General features: G+C 45.0%; 1 protein-coding gene across 1 annotated transcript; it reads left to right on the plus strand.

Moving 5' to 3' along the window:
* The first annotated feature begins 7,429 nt into the window (after positions 1–7,429).
* On the plus strand, positions 7,430–9,817 carry fjx1 (four-jointed box kinase 1). The gene has a single exon (XM_084018513.1). The coding sequence runs from the start codon at positions 7,834–7,836 to the stop codon at positions 9,115–9,117; it is 1,284 nt and encodes a 427-aa protein (XP_083874639.1). The 5' UTR covers positions 7,430–7,833; the 3' UTR covers positions 9,118–9,817.
* Positions 9,818–19,773: the final 9,956 nt, after the last annotated feature.

Consider the following 19,773-nt stretch of genomic DNA (forward strand, 5'->3'; position numbering starts at 1 on the left):
TTTCCCGCCACTACCCTCGGGGCGGATCGGGCCGGGCCTTTGATCAATTCGTTCATTCGTTCTTTTTTTGTTTTTTTTAAATCATTGCTCTATTGGCCCAATCTGAGGAGAACGCTCGGCCATAAACATTAAATATTATTGGCTATATGTTTAGCAGAGTAAACCTACGTAACAAATGTAAACAAAGTTACAAAAGCTAAAGCTAAATCAAAGAATAAAGGAGTTACGCAAAAGTGCAACATGGAGCTTGGAGACATAAAGGATAAATTAAAAACAGGACAATTAACGTTGAGCAAGTCATCAGGAAAGTCCAAGGTATAGGATCATTGCAAGCAAGTAGTGGGAGTTCATAACATGTGTCGGCTTTGTCCAGTGCATTAAGTGCTGCTCGCTGCTAGCCTATGATAGCAAGAAAACAGGGAAAATAATTACATAAAAATAATTGTTGGGTTGAAATCGGGCTCGGGCTCTTAATTACAGTTAATGTGTTGGGCCGGGCCGGGCTCGGACAGAACGTGCACGTGCTCGGGTAGGGTCGGGCTTGATTTTCTGGGGCCGATCCAAGCTCTAATCGCCGTGGGTCAATTCTCACGTTACACAGCCATAGACTTTAAAAGAAATAAAATAAAAGGACTGATCTTGATTTGTGTTATTCCAAGGTACTTCATACATTCTCCATAAATAGCACCGTGATCTCAAGTAACTGATAAATCCTCCTGATAGCCGAGGAAATGTTTCTGCCTCTGACAAACGCGCCCTTACAGAACTGTTACATCATGCATTGCTCATACCGATGTCTAACCTCCGACAATGTGGGCGGCCGAAGACAGAAAACCCAACCGTATGCATCATCGACTGCGGTGTGACCGTGGAGACGTTCATCTTTAGACGCATATCGCCCTCAAAATGGGTTTTTTTGTGGGAGTTAATTTGCTAAATTGCCATTTCAGATGGGATGCCTGTTTGGCAGCTTGATCCTGCAAACCGAATCCCAAATGTGAAATTCGGTTCATACTAGGGATTCAAAAGTAGGCTGTATATTTTAAGTGAGTGGGAATGTTCATGAGGCACGTTGCTGTTCATCCTCTGTTTTTAATCCTTACTCCCTCTAGAGGGAGTCAGAGCCTACAAATCCATGAATTATCTTTCAAGAGAGGCATGCTATGCATTTAAAGTAGATTTAAGCAGGCTGATGTGAAAGAGATTTTTTTTCTTCTTCTTGTGGGCACTCATACAGACCATGGTTGAAAGAAGAAGAAAAAAAAAACCTCTATTACAGCATATCACATTCTGGGATTTCACGTGAAATTCATCCAATCGTTCCCACTTCCATCTGTTATGGAACATATTGATTTGCCATTGCGAGCAGCGAAGTGAAATCAAGATGTCCACGGCGAGAATCTCGGTAGGAGAGAGGATTTAAGTAGTAGGCACCGGACTGGAACACGGCACCACAGCTAATCACTCTGATCTAATTTTCTTATTTATATTCCCTCAGCTGGGTGACGGCTGGCTGTTTGATCAATTCTCCTCTCCCTTCCTTTAACAGCAACGAGCCACTGCCTCTTCCCACTGCGTTAAATTATTCAATTGGGCCCGCTTTGTTGTTAATAGCAGTGATCATTCTTGCTTAAACGGCATAATGTATGCGCTGACAGCCAACAGTGATACAAACCTGTCCCGGGGGACACAAATCTATCAGTGGCGAGAGTCTATCTGCTACATTAGAGATTCCAGACACCAGTGAAGCATCGGCAAGTAAAATACATCCAACATCAAGGTCCACGGAAAAGGTTCATTCCACGAGGCCACCGCCATTAATGATCAAGCCTCCGCAGCCGACATCCAGGGAGATAAAGCCGACATCAAATGGCTCCTCTCTGGGATTTTTAAAGTATGGAAAAGCATATCTTATGTACAGTACATCTGCTGATTTTTGGTAAAAAAAAAAAGAAAAAAGACAGGATGTTATTATTTATGCAGCGCTGTTCAGAAAAATGAACAAAGATTAAAAAGATAAGGATAAATGGATTATTCCTGATTTAGACACGCTGCGCCAAGAACACGAATAGTTCCACGAAACAATTCTTAGAATGAAGCTGCGATATTTTAATATTTAACGAGATATGGCTAACCCAAGCAGTCTAGTGATGCATGTTCATTAGGAATGAGGGGGCAGAGAGAGGTCTGACTTGTGTACTTTATGGGTCGCGGTGGCCTGGACTTCTTTTCCATGTGGCTTGTTTGTTTACCCATCCCCCACCGGGGGTCCTAACAACACGACCGGCCTTGTGGGTAGGAAAAGGTCAAAATGCCAAGGGGTCATTCTCGTGTCCGGGGCTCTGGCCTTTTTTCTTCTGTTAGTCCTCTAACGCCATTATTAGTGTGCAACAGGGAGGAAGAAATCTTCAAAAAGTTACAAAAATGTTTGGTGTAATGAACTGGTTTTAAACCAGTGTGCTATATGTACGCTTACATATTTCATTATCACTGAAGCTGCTCTCTGCTGGAATGTTCTTTTTCCAACTGGTGTCCAGCTTGCAGCATCGAGTAGCTCTGAAGGCTCTGGAGCGCCAAATGAAAGCACGAAGAACACTGGCACTCCAGTTTTAATCAGCTGGCGTGTTTACAGTATGTCACATATGGCAAATAAATATAAATACTGCACAGGCCTGTTAATGTGAATGTAGCCTACATTTGAAAAATGGAGTTTATTCTTTATTCCACTGGTTTTCTGCAGAGCAAAAAAATGCCCTCGAGTCTTTTGAGCCGAGTAGTTAAGTAGTTGTATGATATCGGAGCGTGGTGCAGAGAGAATGGCTTATCTGGAGATCCTGCTAAAATAAATCATGCTGATTTGCACATCTTCACACTTTCCACACATCTGTTCAAAAAGAATGTGACTGAATTCCCTCCACTCTCAGTGCAAGCTCCTGCCATATGCTGAAAAAAAGCTAAATGTTTTTCATGAGCGGTTGCTCAAACTGTTTGAAAAATCTGGAGAGGGGCTGAGGAAGAAGCTGCATGTAAACCGCAGCGCTCCTCCCTCGCACATAAAGAATATTCATTCCTATGTGACATGTGATGAGAGCACCCGTTCACGCTGCTCGCCCGTTAAACTCGAAGCTGCTCGATGTTTCGCTGAAATGTTAGGAGGACATTCAACCGCCATCCCTAATCTTAACTGACCGTGTAACCCCCCCACCCCCACCACCAAGAGCTGAGGCCAATCGCACAGCACACTTCATCTGAAAAATAGAGTAAAATGCACCGAGGCTTTGAATGTCACGACTTTCCTAATAATGATCAGATGTTGTTAAGCTCTCCTTTTAGCCAATTTAAAGGCGAGGCCCGCCACAAAGCACTGAGCACGTTTGAGTCAATAAGCCAGTTAGCAGAAAGGAAAGTAAGGAATTCAATTCTTGACCTATATAACGGGGGATTTGGCGTGGCAGGTCAGGGGGTGTAATCCATGAGAATGGACACTGATTCTTTAATCGAGTGGCTCGACAGTTCATCTCCTTCCTCCCCTGCCCTGATTTCACTCTTATAAGAGGGTCTCCCTTGTGAAAAAGTGAATATCAATCGCCCACTCCTTCCCCCCACCACACCCTTTAACTTCCACTGCATGGAGACCAGATGGAGACGGGGAGTACAGTACTTCAATAAAGCTAAGCATCCTGCTTTTCCTCTATGGCGAAGGGAGTAATGCAGCATTCATTAACAAGATCTCATTCATTAGCAAATAGAAAACCAACCCACTCATTGCTTAAAAAAAACCCCGTAGAGTCGCGTATCAGGAAATTGGCCAAGGCAGGCTAATGAAACCACAGTGACTGGTGGGAAAAGAGCAGCGTTTTGGTGGCTGCATGCCATGCTAAGGTCCCAGTGGTGCAGTGGATCTCTCATGGTAGCAACAGCTTCAGGTTTTTTTTTTCTGCAGAGGCTGCTCGTTTTTACCTCTGAGACCACGACTTCCGTCGACACAAAGCCACTGAAGGTGAATGCTGTTTAAAAAAAAAAAAAACTGCATCATCCTAGACATGCTGTGGTAGCGAATTAAACTTTGTAACCTCACACATTCAACACCAGCATCATCATCACCATCACCATCATCACCGGCTCAAAGAAGCCAATAAAGTGTGCTGACTATCACGTCCGATTTGTGCAATTTGTGCACCATTCTAAAGCGATACTTGAGATAAGTGCTGAGATAAGTGCTGATGAGATTGTGTTTCTGTCATCGGTAGAGAATCAAACTGCAAGTTTCCCGCAGCTTGGATTGCAGCGTTCTGAGGAGAAAGGAGAACACGCTGGGCTGTCTGGAACACTTCTTGGATTCGAGGCATGTATTGACAGTTCAGTGCATAAACGTACTCACCGCCGGAATACAAAATCAAATCACCATACCTCCTCCTTATTATCCGCTCTGCACTAAGCACATACGAGCACACGCGTGCCCCGGATATCTTCATCACGAGACGATGAATTCATCCCGATAGTTCTCGCCCGCCCTGTCCCTGAATCCCTGAGCATGAGTAATTGTCAGGCCCTGTGAAATAATCGGAGCTTTCAACGCTAATGGAAGCCCTGCACATTCATTATTCAGTCCAGGAAACAGAGTGCTGCAAAGTGTCAGGGGACCTATGAGTTATTGCACAGCAAGAACTAACCTTAGACTACGAGGGAAGTGACAGAAGCCCACTGCACTCTCTCCTCCCTTGTCCCCCCGTCCCCTTTATGTCTCCTTCGCGTCCCTCCGTCCTATCTGCGCAGGGTGACGGGCACCACGGGGAGAAGCCGAGCCCCCGTCACAGCTGTGGCGTGGTCGGACGGCCGCCGTGGGGTGTACTGTGATGCCGCAGACAGAATGACAGACGGCCCGGGGCTCTCTGGTGTCACTGCGGCGCTTGACCACGGTCAGCCATGACGGGTGGAGAAAGGTTTTCCCCGTGTTACGGCCCTCCTGGGACGGCTGTGGGATTTACGAGGAAAGCAGAGGGAGGAATGTGGGAGAAAGGAGGAGGAGGAGGGGGGGGCTCGGAGGTTCACTGACCTGCTGATAACACATGGCAAGAAACAGATAGGTTTGATATGTGAACATGCCCGCACTTGTGCTTGGGAGGGGAAAAGGGACACCATGAGCCGGGCTGCCGCAGACGGAGTCAGTAAATACAGTCACTCCACACTCCTAAAAAGCAACACACATCAGACAGAATTCCAGCAATGCGATTAAGCCTTCTTCATTTCCTATGTCTAGACCTTGGAAGAGCTTTAAAGTGAAAGGGAAGGGAGCCAGAGGGGAAGCAGGGGTTTTCAGATCAGGACCATGGAACAAGTATATAAAATACTTGAGTATCTTTTTCTGCCTATACTTATATGTAGTCTGTTTAGTAAGTCTGTACAGAATCCTTAACTATCTGTATTTCTGGGCGGACACACTGTGCAATTTGCAAAGGCTAATTTGTTTTTAACAGCTCTTAAAACCAGATGGGGAAAACCCCACCACCACAAGTCCCACTCTTTTGTGTGTACACAGAGAAACATGCTCAGCCGTGCACCGCTACACAAACCGTTTCTTCAGATTCCACGACTTGTAAATGCTTCTCTACTCGTGCGCGACCCGGTGATTTTTTTTTTCTTCTCCCGTTCTCCCTCTGCCACTACTGTCAATCTGCATTGCAGAATCAAACACAGGCTGGGAATTGAACAAATTATTCACCCGATGGCAAAAAAAAACTAAAAAAAGAACATGAGGAAGTGAGGGCTAAATGAGCAATATGATCCTATCAGACTCATTTCACCTGTCAGTCTGCGATAAGTTGTTTCCCCATCAATTCCTGTAGCATGCTATGAGATATTAAAAGATATACGTGGATGAGTCTTGTGTAGCTCAGTAATTCTCTCTTCGGGGTATGAATATCAGCATGACGATAACAGAGCCTCATAGAGCTCCAGGCGTTTAAAGCATACATTAGCAGACCTCTAATTTACTGGGTGTAATTGAGTATTCTTGTCTGCGGCTGTCTTTTCGACTCAGGCAATTTAGCATGCCAGCATGTTGCTATAAAAATGACCCAATTAATTTGATTAGCAAACTAAGGTTGAAGATATGGAGTTTGAAAACGCGAGTGGAATGGTAAAGAGTCGGGGCGATGCTAATGAGGAATAAATTAATGAGGGGAGCTGTGTATGGAGGAGTTTGTGTGCATGCGTGTTCCATTAACAAAAGCCCTGGTCAAGGATGAAACAAGCAGGAGTTGACTTTACCAGAGTGTTAATGATCAAATACTTTGCGGGCATAAATTGAAATAACAATGTATATTTGCAAAACAGGAGTGTGAACTTATAAACACAAGGCATTTGTATGAAGTACGTCATGAGTGGGCAAACACCACGCTGATGACGATGTTGGAGGAAAGCTCTGCAATAGCTTGTAAGTGGACCTTGTGTTGTTGTTTTTCATGTACACGCTAAGTTTGAATATAATTGGAGATAAATACAGGAAATCATTACCTGTAGCTCTTAGAATCAGATTGATATCTTCATACACAAAATGTGTCATGTTGTAGACTATTTGAAAATGCCTCAAAAATACTCTTTTAGGCTTAATATATATATATATATATATATATATATATATATATATATATATATATATATTGTTGAATGGGAGAAAAGCCAGATCACTGCAAGATCTTAAGCTGTTAGTGCACTGTCTGTAAGTCTTAATAAAGTTATACATTTGCATTGTTTTGGCTACTATTTGCTTGTATTCTTATCTAAAACTCCTCTTAGTTATAGCAGATCTGTTATGAGTAGATGTCAGGTGACTCGTCTGAACGACCATTTTAAGGGGATTGGTGGTTTACCTTGTCTGTATGTTTTGGATGATCGTCCTTAACCTGGAGGCATAACAACAATATTTCCCATACTGCTCATCCAACATGGATGTCAAACAATCCTAATGCTGAACGTCAGTCACACAAAAACTCCAAAGAAAAGGAGGTGGTACTAAAATGCTTTTTGTGAAACTGTTTCTAATTTATGACCTCATGGTGATCATAAATTAGAAATGAAATATAAAAAAAGTGGGCGAATGTTTTTGGAAACTGTGTTCAGACAGACATCCATCCCCTTTGCCTCGTGGATATTCTGCTTGGTGCAGAACATAATATTTGTTTAAAAAAAGGTGACGCTATTTTTCAAAGGATAGCTGCCCTAGGTATCAATTATCATAATGGCTGCCTTTTCCAATACCCCACAATCCTCTCCCATCACACACGCACATAAAACGCGGTGCGGTGCACTTGCTCTGCTCCTCGCTGAACCCTCCTTCCCACGATCCGCCCACCACCTCGGGACTGGAGTCACGTGTCTCACCGCCTAGTGTCTCTGTGCGCGAGCCGACAGCACCGCACAAGCCCGGTGGAGAGAGATCGAACAGAGGATGAGAGAGAGAGAGGTGCGCGGCGGAGAGAAAGCACCGATACGACGCCGGTGGGTTAGAATGGAGAACGCTCTATAGAGGACATCCGCTGCGGCGAACCGAGTCGTTTTCCCGCGGAGGAGGGATGTGACAAGGCATCGGGACGGGACGGGAGATGAGATTCACACTGTTCCGAGGACTCTCTTCTCCCTGTGATCTCAAAGAGTCCGCCTGTGAGCCGCGAGGCTTCGGGGGGTGCGCGGGACGCGGGGCGCGCGGCTCATCGCCGGTCCAGCTCAACTGTAGATTGAAGGAAATCCCCCCTTGCTGTCTTTTGTAAAAAATTAAACCTGCCTGCGCTCTGCGGGTCTAAGAGTGAGGGGAGAGAGTGTGTGCACTTCACCATGAGGGCTGCTTCTGCAAACTTGTTCGCTGTCCTTTTCCTGTGCGCCCTCGCGAGCGTCTTCTACGTGTGGAGCGCGCTGGAGAGCCGCCTGGAGCGGCACAAACGTGGGTTCTCGGTGCCGGGCGGAGGGTCTCTTCACCAAGGGCTCCCAGCGGACCTCTCCGCCAAAACTTTCCGGGCATTGCTCGCTGTCCCGGCGGCACAGAAACCCCACTTAGGGGCCAGACTCGAGGCACGCAACCTCACTGATCAAACCACATCTGCAGGAAATCGCGATTACCATGTGAATGGGGATGACAAGAGGTCAGCGCCGCGGGAGGGCCCGGTCGATCCCGGCTCCCCGGTGGAGGACGGGATATTTTGGAGCGAGTGGCTGGAAGATCTCCTCCCCGCGGGCTTCACGGAGGGATACGCTCGGGCTTGGCGAGAGAGAGTGAGGACGCGCCGCATAGTGAAGCTGGAGCCCGGCTGCGGCAGGATATCGAACCAGCTCGCCACTTTCGCGGACGGCACCAAGGCGTGCGTGCGTTACGGGATAAACGCGGACCAGGTGCAAGGGGAAACTTTGACGTATTACCTCGCCAGTTTGCTGGGCATCACCAACCTGCCCCCTCTCGCGCTGTCCCAGGTGAACGGCGACAGCGAGCAATGGGCGGCCGTCAAGTCGCGGATAGGTGGTCTACAGTGGAGCGACCGAGCCGTGGTGTCTCTCACCGAGTGGGTCTCCAACCTGACCGGCGTGGTCACACCTGTGCCGCTCCGGCAGGAGAGCGGCGGGCTGCGTCCCGTGCTCGGGGAGCTGCGGGACAAGACGACGGCGGAGCTGCTGGAGCTCATGCAGTGGACCGACCTGATCATGTTCGACTACCTGACCGCCAACTTCGACCGGCTCGTCAGCAACCTGTTCAGCCTGCAGTGGGACTCGCGCGTCATGGAGAGGGACACCAACAACCTGCTGCGGACGCCGCGCGGCGACCTCGTGTTCATAGACAACGAGGCCGGTCTCGTGCACGGCTTTCGGGTGCTGAACATGTGGGAGAGGTACCACAACACGGTGCTCGGCTCCGTGTGCGTGTTCAGGAGAAGGACCGCGCAGCGGGTGGCGGAGCTGCACAGGCGCAGAGACGCCAGGAGACGGCTGCTGGGGGTCTACAGGGACAGCGAGCCTTTGTCTGCGGAATTGGGATTTCTCTCAGACGAGCACGCCGCCGTGCTCCAGGACAGGATAGACCGATTACACGAACACATTTTGCATTGCGAAGGGAAGTACGGCCAGCTGTGAGCATTCAGCAGGCGCAGGTGATGGATTTGTTGTTTGCACGCTGTAACGAGCTCCGCAAACGCGATTGGCACACCTGTGCTACACTGGATGCGCATTACGCAAAAACACGTCATGAACATCCAGCTGAACTACCTCTTGTGAATAGAATGCGTTGCCTACTTTATAAATAAGTACATTTAACACGTTTATAAGCTCCCTGCTGATTTCCACTGAATGCCTCAGAGAGGGGGATGATAGAGGCTGTAGTCTCTCTCCTGTCTTACTTCACCCCAATAGGATTACATGTGAAGAGTAGTAGGCTATATTTGTTACTAGGCCCCCACCATGTGTATTTTGGATTCTTGCCTTGTGTTCAGCGAACCCTTATGATGAAACTCCTACGCCTTAACACAAGTTGACCCTTGAATTCTGTATTTCTGTTTGACATCCGGCTGTTTTTTTGTTTAATAGAGAATAATTTGCACACTCCATTTGTCACAGCAGCACCTGCACTCCTGTAATTGTGTTCGGATTGCATATTCCGCCTTAAAGTCACGGTTGTATCCATTGTATGTGCTGTCGGTTACCTTTTTTGTAAATATTGTCTGCCGAGCTCTTTTGGGAAATCTGATGCTCTGCTAATCCAACGTGCATTGTAACATTCCAAAAAATCTCTTGTCCTTTTTGATAATACACTGTAATTTAATTTAACCGCTGTCAGACTATGTGTTTTTGTATGCAGTTTGTACTTAAATGCCTTATTAGAGGGCATCAAATATGCATCCCGTCCGCCTCTGTACCTCCTGCCTCTGTACTTGCCCACTTGCTCTCATTGTGCTGTAGAAATATCTTGTACTGGCACACTGTTCCCCAGGAGCCAATCTGTCAGCCACTGGCACGCTACAACAAGAATCTCTAATCCCCTCTCATAATCTCACCAGAATGATGAAGTGAAGGAGACAACTGACATCATTTGACATGCTTTGAAAGGGATTTTACTAACTATATCAAAACTTTTGGCATTTTCCAACCAGAAGACATATTAACAAATGGTTTGTCACTCAACAGCCTACAGTGATCCAGGTCTAGCCCATGAGTGTTGTTGTCGAAACCTCACCCAACTGCAACTGAAAGTAATGGACTAGATCTACCATCCATAGCATATCGTTTTTTGTATGTTTCTAGAATGGGCTTTCTGGCAGAAAGCCTTTCACTTGCTAACTATCGCTACAGTAATTAGCATAGCTGTCATGTGGCTATTCTCACCCTCAGTCCGTAATACTACACGGTCAACCTACAACCAAGGCTCGAGGGCTTGTTGGTTCAATGGGTTCAACTAAAAAGTCCGAAAACTGTGGGAGCATGTGCTGCTGAGAGGCCGGGCCCACAATTAATGAGCGCTCCGTTCTCAGAGGAGAGACTTTTCTCTACAGTTTTTCAAAAGGTTGAATTTGTGTGAAACTGTGAAAGGTATTCAAGTGGAAAAGGAACATAATGCCTGGAGGTCAGCGGCATTACTTTTTTTTTTTGCCTTATGCCGTCTGCTTCCCATAACCACGTTTCTCTTTAATTTGACCCTTTTGGAAGCATCCTCTTCTTATTAGTTCCACCGTGGGCGCAGCTCTGTGTCTGATTTCTGGTTCTAGCCTTTACAAGCACTTCAGAGGGAAAGTCAATGATCAAACTTTTGAAGGCCTAATTCTTTCCAGCCTCTCACTGCTCTGCACCTCATCTGGTTTCTTTTACAACTTTTTTTTTTATGTGTGGCCAACTCCAGGGCACACCCCTACTGTTAGTACATCTCCATAGAGTGGGATGAGTGCATCTCGTTCAAATAGTGGCTCGATTTCGTACTCTCACTTCATTTCATGGCTTACAGCACACGTGTCAATATCTGTGAATTGTGTTTCTCCCCGCTAAGTCGCCGTGCAAGTGGCAGGGTAGAGGCAAAGGTATGAGCAGGTGTAAGCGGAGGCATTTTTTCACACTAACTGCCTGCTGCAGCTCTCATAGGGACTCGGGGATCAATATGTGCACTGGCTGTTGTATAGGGAGAAGCAGGTCATGTTAAATGTGCAGGGATGGTATGTAAGCATGTGTCATCTGGAGGGGGACAGCGGTTGCAGCTGGGCTCTAAGCATGTCTGTTAATGCTACGGGAGATTTACGGCAAGCTGCCGACCCCGGGGATTAAACACGATGCTGGACTGAGGTCTGCGAGTCTAAACCAGAACCAACATCCGCCTCCTCTCCGACCTCGCACGATCTCCCTTCCTGTGTATTTTAGCCACATCTGCCATGCCACACACATCTGTCCTCTCTGTTAACATCCTTGTCAGTTGTTAGCTAAATGGAAGATAAAAGTTTAATTTTCCTAATTCGTTTTTTTTGGGGGGGGAGTGGGCGGGGTTGTGGGGGGGGTGCATTCCTTTGCACAAGAAAGCCATTTTCAACCATGGAGCATGCCAGCTGTAATCACACTAATGGTGGATATCAAAGAGGTTGAATCACCGTTTTTAACTGCTCACATATGTTCCTCCCTCACTCTCACCGCCTGGCTTATTTCAGACCCCCCCCTCGCCTTTTTTTCCACAACAAAATATCCATGACTTGACACGTTATAATTTGACATAACGTGACGCGGTCTAATGAGTGCCATTCGTCCTGGCTCAGTGGGTTAACGTGCAGTAGGCGTATGTGGCGGTTAGTCGTGCCCAGTGTTGTGTGGTTCCTCCCAGATGTGCTTGTTTTCTCTTTCAAGAGAGTCACTGGCCCAGACGGTCATACTATCCAGGGGCCCAGACGGGGCCCGAGTACATACACCCCAGGTACCCAAGAGACGATCTTTTTCTTTGTGTACATTGCGAACATTCCAGAGGAGCTGAGGGAGGATCATCTCCATGGACACATTAACTCACAAAGACACTTCTCAGGCAGACGAGAGTAAGGAGTCCCAGCTGAGCACATAAACCGTTGCCAAAGTTAGCTTGCATCCTATCTCATCATTTTTTTAAAAGTGACGATAAAGTCAGGATTATCTGTAGGTCATATGAAAAGAAAGTTACTCAAACTGCTGTAACATTACAAACCACAATGTGACATTTTGGGAAAAGCTCATTACTGTCGCTTTCTTGCTGAGAATTAGACGAGAACCTCCGGGAAACGGTGTGTTGTATTTTAGACTTGTTTTGTAAGCGAGTGTAAAAAAAGAAGTTAGCATATTGTGCTTAGGGAGCTTTAGAAGTGCTGTTATGTGCATTTTGGTCAATTGGAGCCATCATGGCTGGTCCCCCCTGAGCTAAGCTGAGCTAACAAACTGCTGGCTGTAGCTTCGTATTGATCGAAAAGACACAAGAGTTGAAACTTCTCATCTGCGAGTGCAAATAAGCATATTTCCCCTTAAACGTCCAATTAACTCTAATAAAACAAAAGAAATTACCTCTAACCAGAGTATTAAAAAGTCATCATTATAATCTTGAAGTGACAGTTAATTACACCAAACAAATTTGGACTTTAAAGTATGAAATGCTTTGGACCATAAAAGTAAAATTGGGTGTTTTCCAGCCACCAGGTGACTGACTAACTGACTCCGACTGGCCCGCTCCCTGTGGGCCTGCCCTGTGTGAATGGTCGGACATAACTGGCATTCTTTCGTGGCTACACAGAGCAGGGGACTTCCTGCGCATGACTGAATGATTTCATTATGAAACACCACATATACAAGAGGGAGAGTCAGTTAGTCACGGCTGAGTGGATGCGGGCCATGAAGGGTAAACTGGGAGGTCGGGGGCGACGACTGCAGGGGCTTTGGCGGTGTAAAGGCCGGACAACCGGGCTTGTGGTTCGCCTGGAGAGCTGGCACAAAGCCTGGCTTTGTCCAAACCAGAGGGGGGGAGCATAAGGTCGGGACCTCTAGGCATTCTTTCTCAAGACAGAGTAGACGGCAATGAGCAACAGAGACAGGCAAGGAAAGGGGCTGCACATACCTCAGCTAATAAGATGAGAGGGAAAGCTGTTAAGCGTAATGACCTCCTCTGTTCTCATCTCAGCATGTGTACGTCCAGATTCATTTTAGTCCGATGTATGGTTTCTATTAAAATTGTCTAGTTTTCCCCAGTCTGTGACTATCCACAGGTGTGCGTTTTTGATTTACAGCATGTAGTCCCATTTCATCAAACGCAGCACTTTTAACAAGTGTGTGCACCTGGAAACATCACGAGGGACACCCGGCTTCGGTAATCTCCCCCATATGCGTTTACTTTTGAGGAATGACAGTGAATACAAATAATGGGAAAAAAAAGCGACAGAAAAAAAGTATCTCTCTCTGTGACCATGTGAAACTCCAAGACAGCTTTCTCCTTTCTTGATCAATAGATTTCCCTAAACTCTGATGGCCATTGTCTTCAGCCAATAAACTCACGTCCTTGGGTGGGGAATTGGTTTTTCGCAGGGCTTTGTCCCAGTAAATCATCCACAAGGGAGCCCAATCATACATCTGTCCAGCTGTTTCCCACACTCTCTCAGTGCCGTCATGCTTGCACATTATGGAAAAGATGACGTCAAACTTGTACTTTTTCCATCACAAAAGTCTGTTTCTGTTATCGAGCTGTAGTTTATTTTCTCTCTGTCGAGTCGGATCTTTAGTTGACAGAAATATATCGGATAACACAGACGTATGACATTCAGTCACATGTCCTAATCATCGTATAATGTTATGATTAGACTTTCAGCAATAATATAGCTTACAGTACGTATACAAATAGGCAGAGACATCTGACTGTAATCCGTTAAACTGTTTTTGAAACAAGAGCTGTTTTACCTCAATTTGGATTCCCTCTATTTTGCCTTAACGCGATTTGCTTCATGCCCGTCGTGGCATACATAAAAATAAATCCTGATTAATTTCACCACTTAATTCCATCCGATTTGTTACGCCCTGTCCCTCAAGCTCTGTCTCCAAAATGTCAAAGCGTACTGTAGCCTGCAGACAGTAATAATATAAAATACTTTATATTATAAATATAAAAATGGTCTACTGTCGTATGTGAATGATAAAGACTTTTTCTTCCAGATGGGCTGGATGAAAGACTTCCCCATTGCTTGAAGTAAAAGTGGCAAATGAAAAGTTAGCCGTTAAAACGTCTTAAAATTCTGTTTTGTAAATCAAATTGAGGATTACCCAGGCATGGCATTAGCTCCTTTGTAAGGACCGTGTTGTGTTCAAATGTTTTGCCTCGCGTTTCCCCTCCTTACTTCTACTGAAACGAGCACAGCCTTTTGATTGACGTGCCTGACAGGTTTCCGATATTCCTTGGGGTGATGCCTGTTGATGCCTCTGTGCAACCCGGGGACTCGTTTCAAGTACATGCCGTTCTGCTCATTTGCATCTGGATTCATCTCTATGTAAATGTGAATTAGTATGCTTATGGAAATGAATGTTTTTTTTTTCTTTCACCCCCGTCTTTTGCTGGGTAACAAAATTGCATTCGTGGTGAGATAATCTGTCATTTTGCTCTTGAATGCCTCTTTCTCTACCCCGCACCTGGCTGAGATTGTGGCCGTAATTAAGACATTTGTATGTAGATGATGGGAAGGGAGGTTATGAATCAACCAGTTGAATGGTCCAAATTAGCTGGACATATGAATAATGTATAAGAATGGGGCGATTACTTTTATAGTTCTGAACTATTAGATTATCCTACATGTATACCTTTCTCCGACTCAACAACATGACAATATCTGCTCACTTCCAACAGTTTGTCAACAGAGTTCTCTTTTTTTCCCAGCATGCCCTGGCTGTGACATAAGGGCTTTGTCTTCTACGATCCTGAAGCGCATTGAGAATCAATACACAGAAGGGCAAGAGGACGTGCGATACTTGATGACAAAATACCTACAAGCTGCTGAAACAGCACATTCCTTCCTGCTAGCTGACCGCTCGCTCTCCAGATGTTAGCGTTTGGCTGGAAGCCGTACCCCGTCGGAGACCTGCGTGTGGTCACAGTCGTCGTTTTGAATTATAGCACCCATTGGCTGCGCCGACGCTCAGTAATTTGGTCATTTCTATGTAAATTGCGCTTTGTGCCGCCGTTGTAGGCTGTTGTACCACACAAACGGCCCGGCTTGCCTCGTCCCGTAATGGTGCACTTTTCCACCGAAATGATTAAAGCTAACTGTGAGAAAATGTCATGACAGTCAATCAGTTAAGTAGCTGGGGCGACGGGAGTGGAGATAGAAGGAGGAGGGCACTCAGGCATGTGGCGACGAAGACCGGCGGGAGAGGCGGGCGGTCGTTTTGGGTTGTGTCCAGGTGCTGGCTTGTCTCTTTAGAGGTGGGAAGAGAGGAGAGCTCACTAGAGACAAACATTAGAGGAGGGTTATGGCTGACTCTGCAGTATCACCGTCATTTCAACAAGATTGGACATGCCTTAGTGAAGGTGAGATGGGACTACTAGGAGACAGCAGACTGACGAAAAAGAATAGGGCACAAAAAGGGCACAATTATAGACCTATAAGTTAATAAAGCTTATTTGATTTCACTGCAGTTCTACTTTCTGTGGTACAAACGTTGGACGTAGTCTCGGTCGTCTCTGAAGTGTCTTTTTTTTCCTTCTATCTTTGAAAACAACTGTGGAGTTATTCACTCCTGCCTGCACGACATTTCAAACATTGTTTTCCACAACATTGCTTGTTGTTTTGTTTCTTTAGGAGATGTATGCCTACTTCAAAATCTAATAGAACCAGCCACGATTTTCACCAGGACTTATTCTTAGCTTCCTATCAAAGATGGTGAGCAAATGTTTTACAGGTTTATGGAGCCGCGAGGCATTTCATCCAAGATAGTATAATCCAGCGCTGGCAGCGCTGTGGATCAATGCTTTTACAAGTGAGAGCACACGAGCATGAGGACGTGCACACACATGCTCACAGGTAACACGTTACACATTCCTGGTGCCAGGTTCACACTATTCTGCTGATTGACAGCCTTTTGGAAGTAAACGTGCAAATAAGTGCCGCCATGTATGACAACAAGGGCAGAGAAGAAGAAGACTGCATGTCCTGGACCGTGAAAATTCATGCGTGACTAACAGTCATATGATTTTGACGACTAATCCGATGAAAATGTAATTAACAGATCTGTGAAACCAAGTTTCTCCACAAAGAAAATGACGAAAAAGCACCACTTTAGATCTTTTGTTTACCAGATATGCTCATAAATTTCTTGGAAATAAGTAATTCCACATGAAAAAGCATAAAAACTGACTAATGGAAGACGAAAGCAGCTGATTGGTTAATTAATAAATGATTTCAAATGTATATCAGACATGCAAAAAGCAAACAAAACAGGAGTTAAATACATTAAATCATTAAGCAAAACACAATTTAAAGCATACTACGAAACATATTCCCATAACAATTATTGACATTTTAATTGAATTAATCCTACCCCTTAATCAATTACTTACAAACAAGCATGAGGAAACAAAAGATTAAGAAGAAAAAGGCATCAATATGTTTGTTAGGCCTCACAATGTGTTTTGATGAGAAACACTGAATGTAAAGGTTACTCTGTTTGATAACTCCAAAATAAACCTTTAAATCCCCCAATTGTGGCCATTAAATCGTTAAAAACAAAGTTCACGTCATTCAATGCTCAAATGCCTGTGTGCTTTGGGCACATGGAAAATTACTCCTATGACCAGTGAAGTTTATTGTCTTCATTCTTTCCAAACCAGCAGAACGGCTGAAAATGTCTGGGACTTTATGAATCTGGAATTAGCAGACATTAAACTGAGACGGAGAAGTGGACAAAAACAATAAAAAGAGCAACGGAACACGTAGACCTGCTGTTCTCCTTCTCCTGTGGAATATCATTTTAATTATGTTATTAAAGATATTGCCTCTCCCAAACACATTCCTCTCCTTTCCCACCTGCAACCTGACTCATCTCAAATAACACGTCTGGGCTGTTGGCCCATCACGCCAGCAGCCACAACAATTACACACTGACTGCAGGGTGAGGCTGCGTGTCTGCACGCTGTGAAACCCAAACACGAGTCTAACCATAGGAGAACCACAACAGGATGCACTGGTTGACACCCTTCCACGTCGAGTTGAAATTCAAGCAGCAAACCTTTGTGTTTCAACCGATTATTACATAACACACATCCTTTGGTATCCGAACTGACCTGTAGCGTGTAGGAGGTATCAATATCCTCTCAATAAAAGAAATATAAAAAAGAGTGCTTGACAGACAAGGCAGGGTTACAGGAAAGGCAGAGGGCCATATCATTTTGAAAACAAAAGGCCTTGTGGCTACTATCCTTTTCTTCATGAGCTCTCCTCTCCTCTTTTTTTCTACCTCTCCCCTTCCCTTAATTTCACTCGTTCTCTTCTTTTTCTTAACATCCATTTGTGCAAATATGGCCATTGTGAGATCCCGTGAGGATCAATTGATTGTGGGTGGCGGCTAATCACCCAGGCTAGTTACAAAGCCATCTTCCACAAAATCAATGCCACTAAAAGAGAAACGAAAACCTTTTAAAGCGTCCACAATCCTTTGTGATACAGCACTGTCTATAAGAGGAGTATCTGGCGTTTTCTCTCATTTTGTCTTTGTCTCGCTTTCCAGCATTTTTCGATTTTTGAACCACCTCATTTATTCTATATCATTTATCCTTTAAAAGAGAAAAGGAGGGGGGTTTATTGGACACCTGGGGTTTGAAAATATATCACCGAGATTAACTTTCTGTATATGAGTCAATTTTAATGGCAGAATTGATGGCCTCCCATCAGGAAATGGGGAGTGTAGTGATCGGCTGTGAAAGACTGAAAACAGACATCTCCGGCAAGGGCAAAGAGAGAGCAACACAATGATTTATTCATTTGTGTGTTGACTCTGGTGTCAACTGGCTGCTTATCCTGTCGTGTGAGGAGACAGCAGGGAGCAATAGTCATGTCATCTTCATGGCTTCATTCCAGAACCGTAAATGCACTCAAACGGACACACATGCAACCATTAGTTGATCAACAATTCGGATACTGGATTAATCATGCAACTCTGTTTAAAACTAACGCAAATTGAATTGACTTTGGGGATGTTAATCATACAAGGCAAGCAGTTTGAAAAGGTCATTTCGGACTCTGATTGCTTAGCTCCTCCCCCGACAACAGATTATCCAACCATAGTTTAGCAACCGTAACTAGGCACAGTAGGCCTATAAAGCCTTGGATTTCTCCAAAAGTTGTAGCAGTCTGCAGTGAGAAAGATACTCGACATTTAAAGAGTTTAAAGCAACGCTGCTCAAATGCAGCGGTGGGCTAATGGCAGCCCTTAGATCCATTTTGTGCAGCACAAACGCAGCATCAAACGCATGCATTATATTTAATCACCAGCAGTCCACTTTCAAAAGCCTACAATGAATTAATACACTACTCTGCTACTGCAAGCTTTTGTCCTTTTGTTGCTTATAATGACCTGAAATCGTGTTACCATCATTTAGAGGACCAGTAGGACTTCGTGGGTGAATTTGCAGATTGCAACCAACAACTTACGGATGGAAATGGCCCTCCCTAGAGCCAGTGTTTGGTACGTCCATTCATGGGGGTGCAACCTACATAGAGCTCCGAGAAACTCATTCTAAACAAAACTGTTTCAGGTGATTACACACTAACGAAAACATAATTATTGCATTCATATTTAAATTCTGCCAATAAATCCCCCTAAATCTCACAAAGTGATACTAAGTAGTCTGAGTCGTACTGCCATTGTTATCACTGTAAACGGCACATTCCCTTGTTAGAAACCTGGAAATTGTGAAGGGCATTTCATTATTTTCTGATATTTTATAGACTAAACTATAAAAAAACAAATCAATGAAAAACATAATAGTTGCAGTTCTACACTTGAAGTCACAGTGAGACGGATGTTAACTGATCATTCCCCAATGAAACTGAGTGTTTGAGGAGGGAACAGAAGAGGGATTTAAATCAAACCCTTCAGATTTCACTGGGCTGCTAAAAAGTGGACGGGCTTAGAATACAGCATGATACGGAGCTACAGGGGACTGAGGCTCCACACACATGTTGCTAACAGTTGCAGCTTGATTTCTGAATGTCACAATAGCAGTTTTACAAGAAAAAGAAAAGAAGAAGAACATTATGATTGGATTTTGATCTAAAAATACCAATTTGTTCGCAGATATCGTGAAATATGTACACAACATGAGCAGGGCTGTGATTGGAAAGGGTTAAAAAGGCCTTTGAACTTGATTTTAACACATATGTGCACAACATATAGCGAGACTGAAAGAGAGCCAAGGACACACACCCGGTACACAGATCCAAACAAACCTCTGCTTTTATGGCCAAACAAACGGGAGGAAATGTAGAGACTCTGCTAGGACAGGCACATGGGTGACGACTTAAAGCTTGCTGTGCAGTGAGGCCGGGTCACGACCTCAGATGTGTTGTTTTCATAACCCTCCCACCCCTCTCTCTCTGCCGTCCCCGAGTTTTTAGCAATTTATTTCCAACTGAAGCCGCCACTGGACTGTGGAACACACTGTTGCGTTCCCGTCTGCTATAAACCTGAGGCGTGTGCCGTCAGCAGGCTTGTATTCCATGCTTAATCTGCGATTCAAAGGCATTTTACCCAGAGCTAGGGCAGATGACCACC

This window comes from Eutrigla gurnardus (assembly GCF_963514095.1).
Source record: "Eutrigla gurnardus genome assembly, chromosome: 9".
NCBI lineage: Eukaryota > Metazoa > Chordata > Actinopteri > Perciformes > Triglidae > Eutrigla > Eutrigla gurnardus.

Coding starts and splice junctions, on each gene's coding strand:
- fjx1 (XM_084018513.1), top strand. CDS start 7,834: ATGAGGGCTGCTTCTGCAAACTTGTTCGCTGTCCTTTTCCTGTGCGCC.